The sequence below is a fragment of the Crocodylus porosus genome, unplaced genomic scaffold (genome assembly GCF_001723895.1).
Source record: "Crocodylus porosus isolate Cpor-Errol unplaced genomic scaffold, CroPor_comp1, whole genome shotgun sequence".
In the NCBI taxonomy this organism is placed as follows: domain Eukaryota; kingdom Metazoa; phylum Chordata; order Crocodylia; family Crocodylidae; genus Crocodylus; species Crocodylus porosus.
In genome coordinates this window covers 213,444,593-213,462,186 of record NW_017728886.1, presented here as the reverse complement: position 1 = coordinate 213,462,186, position 17,594 = coordinate 213,444,593, and the positions used below count along the sequence as shown (strand labels likewise).

Genomic DNA, 17,594 nt, shown 5'->3' with positions numbered 1-17,594 from the left:
TGGATGCTTATCTTGCTGGGATCCTATGACCCCAGCTGACTTCCTGCCCTTTGGGCAGGGGGCTGGACTCGATGATCTCCCGAGGTTCCTTCCAGCCCTGATGTCTATGAAATCTATAAGTGGCTGGAATTTTTTGTCACCTTAGAGACAAAAGACAATCTGAGCCTTATAGTCTAAGATAAGGTACGAGAAATGGACTGGAAGGTTACAATGCAACAAGGAGATGATGCTGGTTAACATAAGAAATAATGGTCACAGCATAGCAGCTGCCTAATGGTTTTCAAGTTTTATAAAATAAACAACAAAAAGAAGATTTATTGAAGGATTTCAGGGTGAAGGTTGGCATCATTGGTGGAACAAAGGTGGGAATTAGCATCACAGTAGTATGATAGGTAGGAAATGGCATGCAGTGTGGAATTAGGCCATAAAGGGCCTTGAAAGTAAAGTTATTTGTATTTGATTCAGTAAAAGGGGAAAAAGTAGACAGATGCAGAGAGAGAGAGAGAGCATAATGATGATAGTGCTGGGCCAAGAATAAGATTTTTGCAGCAGCTTTTTAACGGACATCAGTGGGGCAATATGGGATTCATCAAGGTCAAAAAAGTTGATTGCAGTAGTCATAAGAGGAAATCATATGACTTTAAATTAAAATTAGCATTTTAAATTGTGTGGGCAGAAAGGAAATATCAGATCCTAAAGTCATTGTGGAAGAAGCAGCAGCAAAATTGAAGAACTGTGTGGAAGATTTAGAGAAAAGCTGAGACAAAGATGGTGTCTGAGTTATGAGCTTCACTGATAGGACAGATCGTGGTATTGTCCCAAGTGACTGAGAGCAAAGAATGCTTCTCCAGATGAGGGGCTCTTTTGCCCATGTTGACCTTAGGCTGAGAACTAAACAATCACAGGCAATGAGACATGCTGAAATTTTGGATTTGGATAGATGGTGATGGGTCAGGGCTAGGAGACTCATAGATCCGAGTCGGTGGCATAGACAGCAGTTAAGTCATGGTTGCAAATAAAATTTTGCAGATCCCATGTGTAGAAGGAAAAGAGGAGGGCATCAGGAGTGAAGCCTATTGGGATCCCCAAAGAAAACTGAACTGGAGATGTAGAGGATCGTAAAAATGAAATGTTAATCGAGTTATGGGAGGGTCAGGAGGGAAAACGACATCTTTTTAGCCAGTTCTTTTGTGCAGTTAATGTTTTGCAGGACTATTTCTGTGCCATATTTCCTGCCATTTTCTTTCTCATGTGGCTTTTAATTGGGCTAGCTTTGTATTTCAAAACAACCTTACCCTGGTTTAATTTTTTTATTCTGGCTTAATAGATCCTAAAAATAAGCAGACATCCTTATTTCCCCTTCTTAGTTTTAACTCTGGAAATTCAAAGGCTTCATTGTATAAACTGTTCTTTTTAGGCTTTAATTCAGCTTCTCCACTTGTGCAAAGGACCTTCAGAAGAGGAATGGATTTGTTTTCCCCTTCCTATTACGCATGGGAGTGCATTATACAATGCAGCCTTTCCATGGACATTGGAATAAAACTGCTGCTCTGCTCCATTGCCTGTATGTGGCTTTCAAGCCACCAGCTCAAAATAATGTATCTCATCCCTGGTCCCTAACAAGCTCTGCAAGTTGGTGATTTTGAGACCATTCTAGCTTCCCTCTCTGCACAAAGGGGAAGTGGAGATAACTCAGCAGTTGTTGTGCTTGCACCCCTTCCAGCCCACCACCATTACACCAGTACATATCCCAGATGTCTGCTCCAATGCATGCTAATTAGCACACTTCAGCAGCCTCTGTGTCACATGTATTCAGCATCCCCGCACTTCAAAATGGTGGTGGGGGCACTTTAACTAAAGCTCATCAAATGAATTTTAGTTAAAGTGCCCTTGCCACCATTTTCAAGCTTGGGATGCTGAATACATGTGGTGTTACAGAGCTTTAGAGTGGCTCTTGCAAATACTGTAATTAAAACACCCCCCACCCCCCCCCAGCACATGTAAAGATGCCCTGGGATTACATTCAGTTTAAACAGTGTGGAGCCCACTGTGCTTCACTTCCCACAAGGAGGGACTTGTCACCCTAAAACTTAGATATCCTATATCAGCCAGTTAGACAATGCCATTCTTCTACTACTAGCATTACAGCATAATTAGAAACTGAAAAATAGCTAAGTGAAAAGCTGCCAGACTAAAAGTCATAAGGCAAATTGCTGTTTGTCTGTACAGAGATGATATTTGGTTCTTGGGCTTCTAATTTTTGTTAATTTCTATATTTCTGTGTTTTTCTCCTCCCCCTTCCCCTCTCCTTTATTTTATGAGTAATGATGCTTTAGCTATTATTAATATAAGCAGTATCATGGGTGTCAGAAGGCCCCTGACATGAGGGAAGGTTTCAGAGTTAGGCCCACAATTTCTGCATTGGTGCCAGGGTTGTGTGGAGTGGTCATTCGGAATAGAGAAAGAGGAGGGGGCCTGAGGAGGAGAAGGGAAAGGGTGGAAGAACATAAGGGGATAAAAGGCAGCAAAAAGAACCATACTTTGCAACCTACTTATTTTCAGTTTTAAAAGCTATGTTCCTTTTCTGCACATAGTTATGAGAAGAGCTCAGAAGTAATTTGCATTCATGCATCATTCAGCTTCAGTGGTATTAACCTGCAGTTAGCACCGCTGTTGCTTTAGTTTTGCAGGTTATTATGATTCAGAATATACTAACTAATGGATTTGGGAATTTAGCCATAAAAAGTAAATGTTAAGGTATTCAGTTGTTATTATACAGTTTAAAAATATTGCACTGGATGGCTAAGCAGTTACTAAGACAACTAGGGAGGGTTTGCCAAGGATTTTTAAACAGTGTAAGCAAAAATAAGAAACCTTAGGTTTAAATAGCCCATCTGGCCTTCATAGGCTTTTCCCCAGAGAGCTGCTCTAACTTCTGCCACATATATTGTGCCCTGATGATAGACATAGCCCATGGCAAAGAGTCTGATCAAGGAAAGCAAATGGACTTCTGTAGAAAATACACAGGGGACGACAGCATCCTGCCTGTTGTAGAAGTACTGGAGAAAAAGTTTTGCACATGGGAGCTGCATACTAGTCCCAGCAGGTTCCAGCATTCTTCGTACGCTGACTGAGATTCCGAGCTTTAATGTGGGTCCTTGTTCTCTGCAAAAGAGACCTTTGACCTGCAATTTACAGCTTTTATCACGTTTAACTTTACATAGTTGGGCAACTTGGTGCAGTAAGCCTGTGCATTTCATAGTTTCACATTTTTGTGTTTGTTCAGCTCATTCAGGAACAACAGGCTCTTTGCCAGGGCACAGCTGATTTAAAAATGTGGCAAAATTGATGTATTTTTAAAACAACTCTAGGCTAGTAGCCCTGGGTGGCCCACACAGCAGTTTCTGAGAAACCTGTTTCATGTTTGTTACGGTCTGTGAGACCCCCACCCCTCCTCTGTAGGAGCCGATACTGACCATAAGATGAAAGAGAGAAGGGTTTTCTTTATTTTTTAGCGATAAGTTGTCTGGGGTGTAATTACTTTTTTCATTTGCTCTTGTAAATTATCTGTCAGTGCATATTGTGAAAAGATAATGCACTAGCCCCCAAACAGAACTTTTGAAATGTAAGAGGCTATAGAATAGTTTGTGTAACATACCTATAATGCACATATATTACTTCTGCAACACTGGAAATGTTAAGAAACCAAACAGATCCATATTAACCTATTTTCTCGCACTGTGACATTCATGGCAATAAAAGCATTTATAAGACTTCATCTCTTGAAAATATTATACCCCTGGGCACTGGCTCTATCACTGGTGATAACATAGAAAATAGTGTCCATCTGCCTATTTAAAATTAAATTTTAACCCTGCTATTTTTTCTCATTAGTTTCATTTCTTTGTATGCTTTGCTAAATTTGGATGCAGCCTCTTCTGCTGAGGCAGTCTGATTTAGGTCCCAGGATTTTGAGCATCTATCAACAACTGCACAGTCCCAGCAGTGACAGTGGCAAGTTACAGAGAGGTGTATAAGAGAGACTAAATGTTTTTTGTGGTTACTCTCTCTTGCATCAAGTTTAAATCTTCCTTTCATACATGATGCTGTAGGACAGACCCTGCACTCACTGCCGCTCTCACCCCCAAGGCCTTTGGCAGCTATGGGGCGTACACGTTTTAGTAACTTCCATAATTCAGTTATTTTAATATATTTTTACCCCAGGATTTGTAAGACTTACATTATTTCTGACATGCTTTAAAAATAGAGAGAAAAGGAGGGTATAGTAACTGTATGAGCCTTAAAGGATGTGCTAAGCACTGCACACCATATTTCTTGAAATTAATATAAGTTTAGGATGTGTGAAAGGTGTGGATTTCTGAAGCCTGGAATAACTTTGAAGAACTTTAAAACTATTTTTATTTTACACTGTCTCTTTAATCAAAACCTGACTGTCCTGGTGCAGTTTCTCTCCTACTTAAGGCACAGAATTACAGGTGGCTCAATCTATTGCACTAAAAATACTCACAAGATTGAGGGCACTGTGGCCTTGACCTCACTTTATCTAGAGGCTTCTGTTCAGTCGTGACAGGGAGCAATAAAGAAATGCACCATGCTTTTTATCTGTTTTGATTTCTCACCTTATCTCCTTTGCTTAGCCCTCGGCATCTTCCCTGGGCTGAAGTTTATCTTTAATTGTTATTACTGAAAACTGAACCGAAGAAGGGGAGTCTGTAAACAAACAATACATGTTAATACGGGCTATCCCTGCACACTCACTCCCCCAGCCTCAGTACAACTGCAAGAGTTCTGTCACTTTACAAGCTTTCTGCAGCTCCCCCAGTTTCACTCTCTGCATCCATATGTCTCACATAGCTATGTTGCTCCTGGGTGTATAACCAATGATGGCAGGGCAGCTGGAAGGGGGTTGCTGCCCTTTTGGAAGCTCTGCACCTCCGATCAGACATTAGAGAGAGACCCATCTGTCCATTCTGTGGAGAGGGAGTAGTTTGGTCTCCATTGTCATTCAGTCTGGCCTCTCTGCTGATAAACCATGCAATTTTGTGGTGTCTGTAAGTGTCATAGCCAGTATCCCCTGCTTAAAAAAAATAAGTGTACTGCCCAAGGCCGTTTATTATCAATTAGCGAATTATAATGGTTCTCACAATTGTCCAAGCTTGTAGGCTCTTTAGAGGAGTAGTGTCAAAGATTTGGCTTGCACACCCCTATGATCCATCCCACAGTGCTGCCTGTGGGTTTCAGAGCGGTCTTGTATGTCTCATGCAGCATGTGTCCTGCACTGGTGCTAGGGCTGCATGCATCATTCGGCCCAGCTCCAGCCCTATGAGCCATATTGGACTGTCCCTGAGTGCTGCACACAGGATGTGCTGCATGTGGTACCTGTACCAGACTGTCTCTGTGTGCTGGATCTGGCTCATGGGACCAGTCTGTGGGCCCAGTTCGGCCCATGAACTGATTTTTGCCCCTCATCCAGCCCACAGATCTAGATGATTAGATACCCCTACTTTAAAGCATGGGCTTAGTTTTTCTTTGTAAATGTAAAACATGGTGAAAAATGTCATTACTCAGTGTACCATATAGGCTGATTCTCAGATTTGCTAAGACCCAGTCTTCCTGAGGACCTCATTGGATGTTTTGTGTGTTTAGCACATCTAAGGAAAAACAATAAGTCAAATTTTCATATCGTTAAATACATGGGATCTTGTATCTTGAGCATGATGGGCATTATAGAAAATCAAGCCTGAGAGCTCTATATTCTCTCCTGAGAAAATTCCATGGGACTAGTTTTTCTTTTACATAATTGCATAATAAAATATAGGGCACAGATGCAATGAATTATCACTTTATCTGTATTAACACACTACACTATTGATGATAACAAAAGTGCTTGACATGTGGAAAGTATTATAAATGTGCCATGTTCTTATATCATCTTATGATAGGAATGATTTTCAGTTTTAGTAATTCACATAATTTTTCATTCCATTTCAGGTAGCAGTTTTACAACATCATCAGGAATATATGCAGGAAATAATTCACTCACAAATTCAACTGGATTTAATAGTTCACAGCAGGTAAATTTGTAATTATAATTAAATGAAAGTTTGGCAAAACTTTATTTCAAGCAAACAAGTCACACAATGATTCCCCTCTGTTACCTTTAAAAAAAATATGTTGACATTTTTCAGTAGCTTTTGCTAAAAAGATAGTATTTCAAGATAGCAGTATTTCAAGTTTTTCAGATTTAACTGAATTGTATTTCTGCCTTTTTTCCATAAATGAACTGCATGAATATTTTTGTTTATTTGTACAGTGGCAACAGTCTATCTAAATTGTCTGTTTTTTCATGACAATATAATTGAAGTATGTAATATTTAGGTTTCCTTTTACCACTTCATGTTTGTCTCCTCTACTATGAATCATCTAGAGAAGACAGGGGAACTCAGACATGTGTTTGCACTTACATTTTGGAATGTATACTAAAAAGTAGCAAAAGCTTGATAAAACACTCTGTTGCCTTTTTTGTCCGGTAGGAATATCCATCTTATCCCAGTTTTGGCCAGGGTCAGTATGCACAGTATTATAACAGTTCACCGTATCCTTCACATTATATGACAAGCAGTAACTCCAGCCCAACAACACCCTCCACAAATGCAACATACCAGCTTCAAGAACCACCATCTGGCGTCACCAGTCAAGCAGTTACAGATCCTGCCGCAGGTAATTACATGGATTTTATGATCCCAATGGGGCACATTTTGAAAGTTGAAAGGGTTTTTGGAGGGATTTTTTTGTTTGCTTTTTTTTTTTTTGAGGATTTTTAAAAATCCTGTCTGTATTGTACCTCTTGCACAGATTCCAATAGAGTATACACTAAGAAAAATCAAAACAACGAATATTTAATTAAGATTGTCATGGTTTATTTTATTTATTTACAATAATACTAATAATTTGTTTAAAACAATTATGGGATATGTAGTAGCCATTGCACTGGCCCAACTTCTGAAGCTCTTATATGCTTTCTGTTTACTTAAACTAGTGTACTTAATTTTGCCTGAATAAAGACTGAGTAGAAACCAGGGATGATAGTACAGCCTAACTGTACACTTTGAAAAATTACCTTTATACTATGCAAATAACAGTCAGAGCACAGAATATTACTTGTAATAGGCAGTTAAGAGCACACAATTGTTTCTATTTTTGGAAAAATGGAAATTGTCTCCCCCTCCCGTTATTCATTTTACCTTTCTGAATGAAATTTGCCTTCTTCTTTTCTAGTCAAAGAGGATTTTTTAAGCATGTCAGCCAGATTTGCATGCAGTTTTTTATGCAAAGGATTAAAAAAACCAAACTTGTCTCATCATTAAAAAATATATTTCTTTTAACAACTCAAATGCATCCATAGTTAGTAGATGGCAAAAACTTGGAATTTGTCAGGGAGAAAGTCCAGCAGTCGCAGATGTACTTCTCAATTCCGTGTAAAAAAGAGAGAGAGAAAGAAAAAGAAACAGTTATGATTTGGCAAAGTAGTAAGAGTTTAAAAAATGTACTTTGCACATGCACAATGGATTTTGTAATGTGATGTGTTAAAATAATCTGCCAACATTCTGTCGGTTTTGTGCAAAAGTGCATAGCTGAAGAAACTTTAGGCCATTCTATGTCTTCTGGTATGGTCAATGAAGTTGCATGGGACTCTTTCTTTATAACGAGTGTGAACATGTGTCCAAGTCACCAGAATTAATCTATTTTCACTCACTGTTCTAGGTCTTTTTAATGCTGTCCTTTCAGTAAGATGCTGAGTAGCAGGGAATTCCTCTTACTTCAAATAAACAAATGTAGTTTCAAGTTGTTATTTTTATCAAAATGTATATTCTGTACCAGCTTTGGAGAGAATAACATTATCTAGTTTTTAAAAATTTTTGCAAACCACTTTTTGTTTAATTTCTTTGGAAAAATCAAAATATTTGTTGCTTTCCTTTTTAAAGATATGTTGAAAAATAAGAAGGAATTTGTGAATCAGTCAAAGGATGGCATAATATTTAAATACTATTTCAGATACCATTCCTCTACAAGTCTTGAGCAGGGTATTTGTAATACATAAAAAACAATATCTGGGGAAACCCTCTTTGAAGCGATGAAATGTCTGAAGTGGTATAAGGTTTGTACAAAATGCTAATAGTTGGTATAGTTTTCTTTCTCTCAGGATGCTCTGTGTTTTGTACCCAGCCCCCTTTTCTGGTTCACTTCTATTTCGCATGTTCGAATCCAGGCCTGTGATTGTATTTGTTGCCAGCCCTATAATGTCTCCACTTGTACATATTCTTGTTTTATTTGCAAGAATGTTCTCCTACTCTCATATGTTAAATTGAAAGGAGAAGCTTCACCCTTGTATTGTAATAGTTATGGACATCTATGCTATTTATCCTAATTGTCTGTACAGAGGAATAAAACGTCTGAAATAACTTCTTTACTTGTGCTGGCTACCTCTGTCATAGACTGCAGTGCAGAAAGGAGACCAGCATCTTCAAGGCCAGTTATCCCCTCACCTCGCAGGAGCAGAACATGAACAAAGCCTTGTTTCTGTGCTGTCTAGTACTGCTGAAATGGCATAGAATAGACACAGAGGGTATGTCTACACAAGACTCTTTACTGCACATTAGACTAATCTAATGCATAGTAAAGCATCACTGAATACATGTGTACAGCAATTACTGCATAGCAGATTAATCTACCGTTTTCTAGTACCTGTATGTACAGGTACGAGAAATCAGTGCGTTAAACTAAGGCATCAATGGACATGTGTAGATGCTGACTGGGAGCATATTGCTCCCAGTCACCCTAGGCAGCAGAGCACCAGAGTGGGTGGCTAGGCAGGATGTCCCAGCTGGGCGGGTTGCTGCCTCCCAGCCACATGGAGATCAGGATGCTTCCTGATCTCCACATGGCTGGGAGAACTGACCTGGGTGCCAGGCAGCTGCTTCCCACCATATGCAGATCGGGACCCGTCCTGATCTCCACATGGTTGGGAAAGCCAATTTCCACATGGTGAGAAGTCCGGTAGCAGGGACAGCTGTCCTACCCACATGGAAACTGTGGCTTGTCTGGATTTCCATGTGTTGGAGGCAGCTGCTTCCCACCTCTCCCAGCCATGTGGAGATTGGAATGCATCCCAATCTCTACGTGGCTAGTAGGCAGATGCCACAGCCGGGACAGCTTTCCCCTGCCCCATGGAGATTGGGACCAGCCCCCATTCCCAACCCCCTGGAGGATCTGGAGCTGCCTCTTGCTGCTGCAGGAAGACAGAGCAGCCAGGAGCAGCCATGGACTGAACTGCTCTCAACAGGCCCACATTCAGATGTGAGTGGGACTGCAGCTTCACATGCTTGAATTTTATGCACAGAAAATTCAGGCACATTAATTGCATGTATAGATGTGCCCAATTTGTACTATCCTGTGCAGATCCCTCCTTTGGCGTGAATCTGAGCCACATCACAGCCTACTTCCTGGTCTGTTCTTAGAGCAGTACAAATTTATTTTCCTTATTCTGGGCTTGTTGCAAAGCTTCAACTGAGACCCTATAGTTTTTGAAATATAGTTCATTTTTCAAATAGTTTCCAAGGGCTGATGGTAGACAAATATATTTTTTAGTTATTTTAAAAGGAGAAGGGGAGCTGCTTCTTGGTGGGAGCACACATCAGTTGTTAAGATCTCACTGCATGCTACTGTAAGTGGTTCAGGTTAGTTAAATCACTAACTTTAACACTGAAGGAAACCAGGCTAAAGTTGGCAATGGCTTTGATACCTTTGTATTGCTACAGAAACTTAGAGTTTACAACAGCTTAAGTCAGTATCATTTGTTATCCATGTACCCCATATGTCTGTCTGTACCCAAAGCTCTCCAGACAGCATTGTAAAGGTGTGGTCCCAGTTCTGAAGAGCTTACTGTCCAAGCTCTGGGTCTTGCAAACACATAGCTTAATTTTACTCCCACAAGTAATGCCTTTAGTGGTGAAGGAATTACACACTTGGGTAAAATTAAATGTTTGCAGAAGAGTTACAATCACAAGTATAGGCTTAATTACTTATGGAAACATCTTTTTGTTTGTGTTGTATGTTGAATATGGAATTAGGGGGAGCTGGAGTGAACAGAAAGAAAGAAGTACGTCTTGCTCCAATAACATGGTTCAAAGGAGAAGTGGTGGAATGAGGGCAATGGAAAGGAATTAAGCGAGAGGTGGCAAAATCTGAGGTTAGGAAGGATCTGGAAGATGGAAGTAGATGGCTGGACAGGTACATAGCAAAATAGGATAAAATGGCCAAAGCAAAACTGGACCAAAGGCAAGTAAATTCACCAAAACTTAACCATGAGGAGACCTAGTGGAACATTTTTGTGGACAATATTTAACATTCTGTCAAATATCAGGATCGGGTTCAGGATTCTCCCTTTTAGTCTTGCCGTTTTGTAACACCCGTTGTTTCCTAGTGTGGCTTGAGTGTCTTGCTGGCATGGAATTCACACATGAGGCTCATATACCCACTTCTCCAATGGAGTTAATGAGAAGGTGTCTGCCTACTGCATCCCAAAAGTTACAATTGGCATACTTTCCAGTAATACATTTTTCCTCTGCAGTTGTAAACTCTGCCACAGCCACATCAAACTGATTCTAGAATCAGGGAACTGCTAACAACTTTGATTTTTAATGCTTCAATTTTAATCCCCAGCTATACCTAGTAAACATCAGAGATGCCTGGACCTGTAAGTGTAGCACAGTAGTCATTAAAGAATATATGGAAAGATATGAGTTCCATTTTAAATCTTAAAATAATTATTTTCTCATTTATTATATATGTTTTTAGATCCCAAAGTTTAAATAGTACATTTAACAATTGAAACTGTGTTTTTTCTAAATGGAATCTGACTTATTAAAGCCTGCCAGATAGATATCCAGCTAGCCTTCACACCAAGATCTAAGACATTTGCTCTGTCTTCCTAAAGGCTTTGTGTAGAACTGTTGGGATATCTCTAAACTTGCTTAGTGAACGTCTTCATTCCTTTTCTATCTTGGAAAGAGGCATGGCTTTGAAAATTTGTGTGCTTTAAGGTTGTGTGGAGAAACAGACAAAAGAATACAAATTGAGAAGTCTTGTATTCGGAGGTTTAAAATTCCTTTCAGGATCAGCATTTCTGATTGCACATCTTTGAAGATGTTTAGTTAAATGAAACCCAGATTCTGTAATGTGCCAGGTCCCATAATATGAAAGGATATTGTAGTGGATTTTATCTCCCACAGATTCAGCTAGGTAAATAAACTGTGTTATTTACTTTCCTAATTAACAGAATGTACACTACCATTTAACTGAAAGCAAAGAGCATGCTTTGATGAAAAGCTCACATTACTTATTTTAAATATTGAATGTAAAAATACTTTGATTATTTTCACTGATAGCCTTCTAACTTGTGGTTTACAATGCGAAATGCTTTTCTTTGAGGTATCAGTGAAACATTGGTTGTTAAGTTGTTTCCTTTCTGTGAGATTTGAGTTTTTATATACCGGCATATTTTGAAACTACTGAAGTGTGAACAACATGTTGCTAGGTTTAAGGAGAATCTTAGAAGCTTAAAACAAATCATTACTAAAGCAAGAGAATGTGAAAGAAGAATTGATCTTAAAAATTTTAACTTATAATGCTTACAGTTACTTGATGTCAGTACGTTTTAGTTTAAAGGGGTTAGTTTTGGAAGGTGATGAATTTCTGTTAAGCTTCTATATTTGTGGAAACTTCTTTTCCTTTTTTATTTGTCAATATGAGTTTGAGGCAGATATTCTTCGTTTCTAGTTTTATAATTTAAAAAAATGTAGAACAATTGTGAGCAACTCGTATTTTACCTTTCTTATTTAGAGCAACTCTTATAATTTATTAATTCACATTTTCATTAAGAAATAGTGGTACTTTTCTTGAAATTGGTCTGTATTAAATATTTTTAGATTCCTTAATATACACCATATGCAGAATATACTGGAAGTTGTTTTTATATTGCATATTAACTTTACAAAACACGCTTAAAAATAACAAAACAAAGCACACAAATTCAATTAGCCAACAAAATTCTTCTCAGCCATGGTTCATTGTATTGCCTTTATAAACTGTACAATTTTTTTCTCTTGAGTACCATGCCACATTCAATACTGAAGAATAAAAAGCTGCTATTACTTTTTCTCCTTATCAGATTTCATAACAGTAAATCAGAAATATTTGAGTGAAGCAGAGCAAAAGATGGATATAGGCAAAGTCTTTCCATAATAACTGAACAGAAACATATGTTAGAGTGTATAGTTGTATATTTATGTATATATTAGTATTTGATTGTTTAATTTTTCATATATATAAAAAATGAAATAAAAATATAGGCTAGAATAGAGTATGTGTGTGTATATATGCGTGTGTGTGCGTGTGTATATATAATACGAATACATACAGGCATTTGTAACATTGTATACAATAATGATGTAGGGGATGAGGGATACCAGGTGCTTCTGTTTTATGATAAGCAAGTATCCTGGTTTTCTCTGTTTAAAAATTGCAAATTCTCTGATTGAAAGACCCAACTTCCACATTTTTCCATTATTAAAATGAAATGCCACTATATATATATGTGACTGTTTCCCTTCACCCCCCCTATTTGTGGCACTGAGCAGCCCAGATATGCCAGTGCCCTGCCCATGGGATTGCCCCTCACTCTGAAGCCATAGCCCCACAGCCCTGCCGGTGCCCCTCACATCAACCCCACCCTCCTCAGTGGGGTCCCCCAGCTGCCAGGGCTATGGGGCCAGGGACCTAGATCCACAGCCCCCTTAGCCCCCAGCAGTGCCTGAACCTGGCTGCCACAGTGGGAGGTGGTGGCTGTTGCAGTGCTGCGGAGCACAGAGCCTGACTCCCCTTCTTCTACAGGTGGCACAGCTGGAGCCCATGGGGTAAGCTGCATGTGAGCTGGTGGCTATGGACTCAGTGCTGTCTACCCTGCTGCCCTCCCCACGGGGCCTCCATAACCCAGCAAGCGGGACCCAGCACAGCAGGGCAGGTTGTGGCAGGGGGAAGCTTAGTGCCATGTCTGGGAGCCCAATGCCACCATGGCAAGGTGCCTCCTTCCCATCCAGCAAAAGTGGGAGATGCAACTCTGCACCACCACCCCTGCTGCTGCTGGGCAGGCAATGGGTGCCTCATTGTGGTGGTATTGCAGGGCTCCCGACAGTGGCACCAAGCCTCCCCACCATGTTCTTCCCTGCCACACTGGGTCCTGCCTACTGGGCTGTTGAAGCCTCCAAGGGAAGGCAGAAGAGCAGGGAGCCCCAAGTCCACAGCCACCAGCCTGCATCTGCCCTCACCCTTTGCAAAAATCTTGGGGAAACATACCCCCACCTCACCCTGGGAGTGCATGCAGTGGCAGGGAGCCAGACCCCCACTGCCCCCCAGATGAGCCACCTGTAACTCCATCCTGCTCCCCTCCCAAACCCCGTAGCCACACATCCTGGACCCCAAGCCCCCTGCACCACCTTGGCTAGGCAGCAGTCCCAGCCCTGTCCAATTCTCTCCCTCCTTCACTATGGGGGCCACAATTCCCACCCCTCTGACTTACCTGCAGGGAGGTACTGGAGCTGCTGTCATGCTGCCTGGCTGTCACCTGCATGTCTACGCTTGCACATGCACATGGTGCCTCCTGCCTGATCCCCTCTCCCCCCAGCCCCTTGCAGGCTGGAACTGTGCCAGCCTGCAAGGAGAAACCAATCTTTCCTATGTTTTTCTCCTTAGGAAGAGAAAATCTGTGTTTTTCTACTTTAAATGAGAAAATCCAGGTTTTACTGCATTTTTCTGTGGCAAACAGAAAACCTGAATCCCTGGTAATAAGAAAACATTGAATTAAATTAAAAGTGATTAATTTAAAAGTTGATTAAAAGAAGCAAGTTCGTAACTAACCCAAAGAATGCATTGCTGCAGGGTATCTTGAGGCCAGAAGAAGAAGAAACTTCTCCAGTGTATAGGATCAACTCATCTTAGCCTTTCTTGCACCTTTCTTTGAAGTGTTTGGCAGTGGCAGCTATGAGACCTACTATATTTACTTGCATCCAAGATGAGGGTTCCCTCCCCCCCCTCTTTCAACCTGTGGGAGAGACCCTCATCTTAAATTCAAGTATAGCGCGGGGCAGCTCCCTGCCTCTATCTTTCCACACCCTCCATCCTGTTTGCCCTCAGTCATGGCTCTGGCTCTGGCCCCAGTCCACCTGGCTCCTGGCAGTGGTAGCAGCTCTTGCCTTGGCTCCAACCACAGGACCAGACCTTCCACTTCTGTAACTGCTGCAACTGCTGCTGCTCTGCTGGAGTGGGGCTGGAGGTGTAGCCACAACTGAAGGTATACAGTGTTGAAGAGGGGCGGAGGAGACAGATGCAGAGGGGGGCAAGATGCAGGAGACACAGATATCAGGGGGAGGAGGGGCAAGTGATAGAAGATGGTGCTAGGAGATGCAGGCACTACAGGGGTGGGGCAGGTGGTGAGAGACAGGCAGCAGAGATCAAGATGCAGGGGGAAGGGCAAAAGGCAAAGTTCAGGCTGCTTTACTCCCCTGTTGCTACTTTCCCTGCTTTAATAGATGGAGGAGTGGGGGCATACACATGGACATGACCCTCCAATAAGCTGATCCTGTACATGGAAAATCATAAACTTATAACATGTATAGGATCTAATTATTGGGGGGAAGTCACCTTACATTTGAAGTTGCCTTGGATTCAGGTAAATAAGGTAGCTGGAGATAAATGGACTGCCATTCAGATGGATCACTTTTTGGCAATTCCTGTCCTTTGCTTGTGTAAAAGCCAAAATTATGTAACATGGTTTGCTCTGTTAAAAAGTGTCTATACTGTTTTTTTGCCTGTATCCCTAGGAAGCTATTTTTGACCAAGACTATTTATGTCTGAAGAAGGGAAGGAGCACAGGCTTCCTGATTATAATATTAGACTGCATTAAGGGATAGGCAAGCATCAAATTAGTCTTTTACACACAATTAATTTGGTAATTTTGTCAAAACTAAGACCAAACTTTTCTTTTTCTGATTGGTAGTGCAGATATTATTCCATTACTCTATTTGTTTCCTAAGAGTTTTTGTCTAAATTTTATAATGTTTCATTTTTATTGAAAAAGTCAAAATGCATTGATAGTACAATATATCTGTTGCATTGTTTTTACTGGCATATTTCTTACGCTATGTAAACTAGTAGTATAGAACTAATGAGTTTGAATATGTACATAATCTAAAGTAAGGCAATACTGGCACATTGAAATTGTATTTCATTTATTATTTTGTTGAAAGACATACAGGAATTGAATACGTAAATATTTAGAAATGGTCTTTACTTGAGGAGTTCGGATATTTACAATTTATATTGAGGAGTTAGCTTGTATTTAAGCATAAATTCTTTTGGATAAATGTTAAGTTGGGGGTACTCTGTATTAAAATGTGTACATGTCTATATATAGCACACACTTTGACTAAATTAAACTAGTCCCATCTGGGGAGGGTGGCTGACAGGATTAGATTGTATGTAAGGTTCAGAATAAGTAATAATACTGGTAGTAACAGATCTATTATTTTTATATAACACAAAGACCTCCAACATGACATTCAAGCAGCACTAACAGTTGAAATAGAGTAGGACACAGGAAGAAAAATCAAAATTTCTAGAAAATTGATTACACTTGAGCACTCTTGCTCTCCTCCTGTGCATGCCCCCCACTTTTTTTTTTTGGGGGGGTGGGGGGGAATGACTGAGTTCAGTTTTCGTCAGGGTACTGTTCTCACTAACTCAAAAGGCCACTGAAACCAGCAATTATTGTCAATGATTTAGTTGCGAACACTATGAAAAATACCCATGATACAAATTAATTTTTACTCAGTATGCAAAGTAAGGTTGACCTATATAAGCAAGAAGAAAATAAAACACATGTACTGGAAAGACCATCATGGTTAAACAATATTGAGATTGTTTTGCAATTCATCGCTCACAAATCAAACTATTTCTTGTGCACTAGAAGCTGATGGGAATCTGTCCTGTGTGATAGAGTGCCATGGAAACTGTATGCAATGATACAGTAGAACATGTAAGCAATTATGTATGACAGATTGTGTGTTAAACTGTAATAATATTATGTCTTGCAGCGCCTGATAGGAGAAACAGACTTCAGTATCATACCTTGCAATATGCTGTTGCTTTTAAAATAATTACAGAAAACAAAATGAAACATATTTTCTACTCCACTGTTTTTGAAAAAAAATGAATGGCCTGATTTGGGAAAAGAGATATACACTTAATAGAGTTTGGGTTAAGGAGGTTTTTCAGACTAATTGAAGAGAGATTAGCATTGGGCGTATTAAAATTAAACAAGATATGGAAGAGATGCTTCCTATGAAACTGAAGCAAATTATGAAATTTGCTTTAAGAAGCCTAGAGTAGGAACCAGTAAGATATAAAACTAGATGTATCCACTGGTAGACATGGAAAATTAACCATTCATACAATGTTAGCATAAATTTTTTTAAGCAATATTCCTAAATACCATATATTCTTCCATGTTTTGATGGTGGGCATTATAAAACTAAACGTGCTTCAACATAAACATAATAAAATAACAATCTATTAAAATGAGAAGTCAGAGGCATGTATCTCCAATTTATGTAAGGTGACATAACACAGTTGAAGTTAATGAGCATTTATACAAGCTCAGGATCTGGCCCAATCAGACAAATGACTTTTGTCCTATTTCTGATCTAGAATTGGGCCACCCTTTTTTGTTATAATTTATTATTATTCAATAAATTAAGCTGGATCAGTATGTTTTGAATGTAGGGACAGGATCTCATTGTAGCATGGACTCCCTATTGCTTGTCCAAGTGTTTTAATGATTTACATTCATCTTCACATATATGAAAGAACTTTCATTCACATATATTCATGATTTTAGTTCAGATGACCAGTATTTATCCAAATGAAAATGATTTGCCTGGCAGCTAGGCTCTATGATCCAAATTTTCAAAATTCGGTAACTAAAGTTTGATTATCACGCATTCTGAACATTAGGCCTGTGCAAATAGGGAAGTATTTGATTCGGATTTGGAGGACAATGATTTGATTTGGTGATTCGAATCACTGTCCCCATTTGATTTGTTTGAACCAGAATCGGAGATTTAGCACTCATTCGGAGATTCAGATCAGCCGGGGAGAGGTGTAGACACAGGCCGGCAGCTGCAGGTTCTCCCGCAGCTCCTCCGGCTGTGCCATCCTCTCCCTGGGTATGGGGAGCCTCAGGAGAAGTCCCCATGGCTGTACTGCCCAGCCCCAGCCCCCACCCAGCCCAGCCTCCTGGGACTTAAAAAAAAAACCCCACACTCAGTGGCTCTGGAAGCAGCAATCAGGGCCTCTGAGGGCTCATGGCAGCCTAATGTGTCAGCCTCATGTGTCAGTTGGAGCCCAGCACTGCTCAGCTCCAGCTCCCAGACAGTGTGCAGTGCCCTGCCAAGCTGTGC

General features: G+C 40.2%; 1 protein-coding gene across 9 annotated transcripts in view; it reads left to right on the top strand.

Annotated features, from left to right (window-relative positions):
* EYA1 (EYA transcriptional coactivator and phosphatase 1) overlaps window positions 1–17,594 on the top strand; it is a 263,444-nt gene that overhangs the window by 178,787 nt on the left and 67,063 nt on the right. For all 9 annotated transcript variants that reach the window (XM_019549120.1, XM_019549158.1, XM_019549153.1 and 6 more), the window contains 2 exons: window positions 6,013–6,095; window positions 6,555–6,741. In XM_019549120.1, the coding sequence (XP_019404665.1) occupies window positions 6,013–6,095; window positions 6,555–6,741 (270 nt within the window). The remainder of the gene's footprint in view (window positions 1–6,012; window positions 6,096–6,554; window positions 6,742–17,594) is intronic.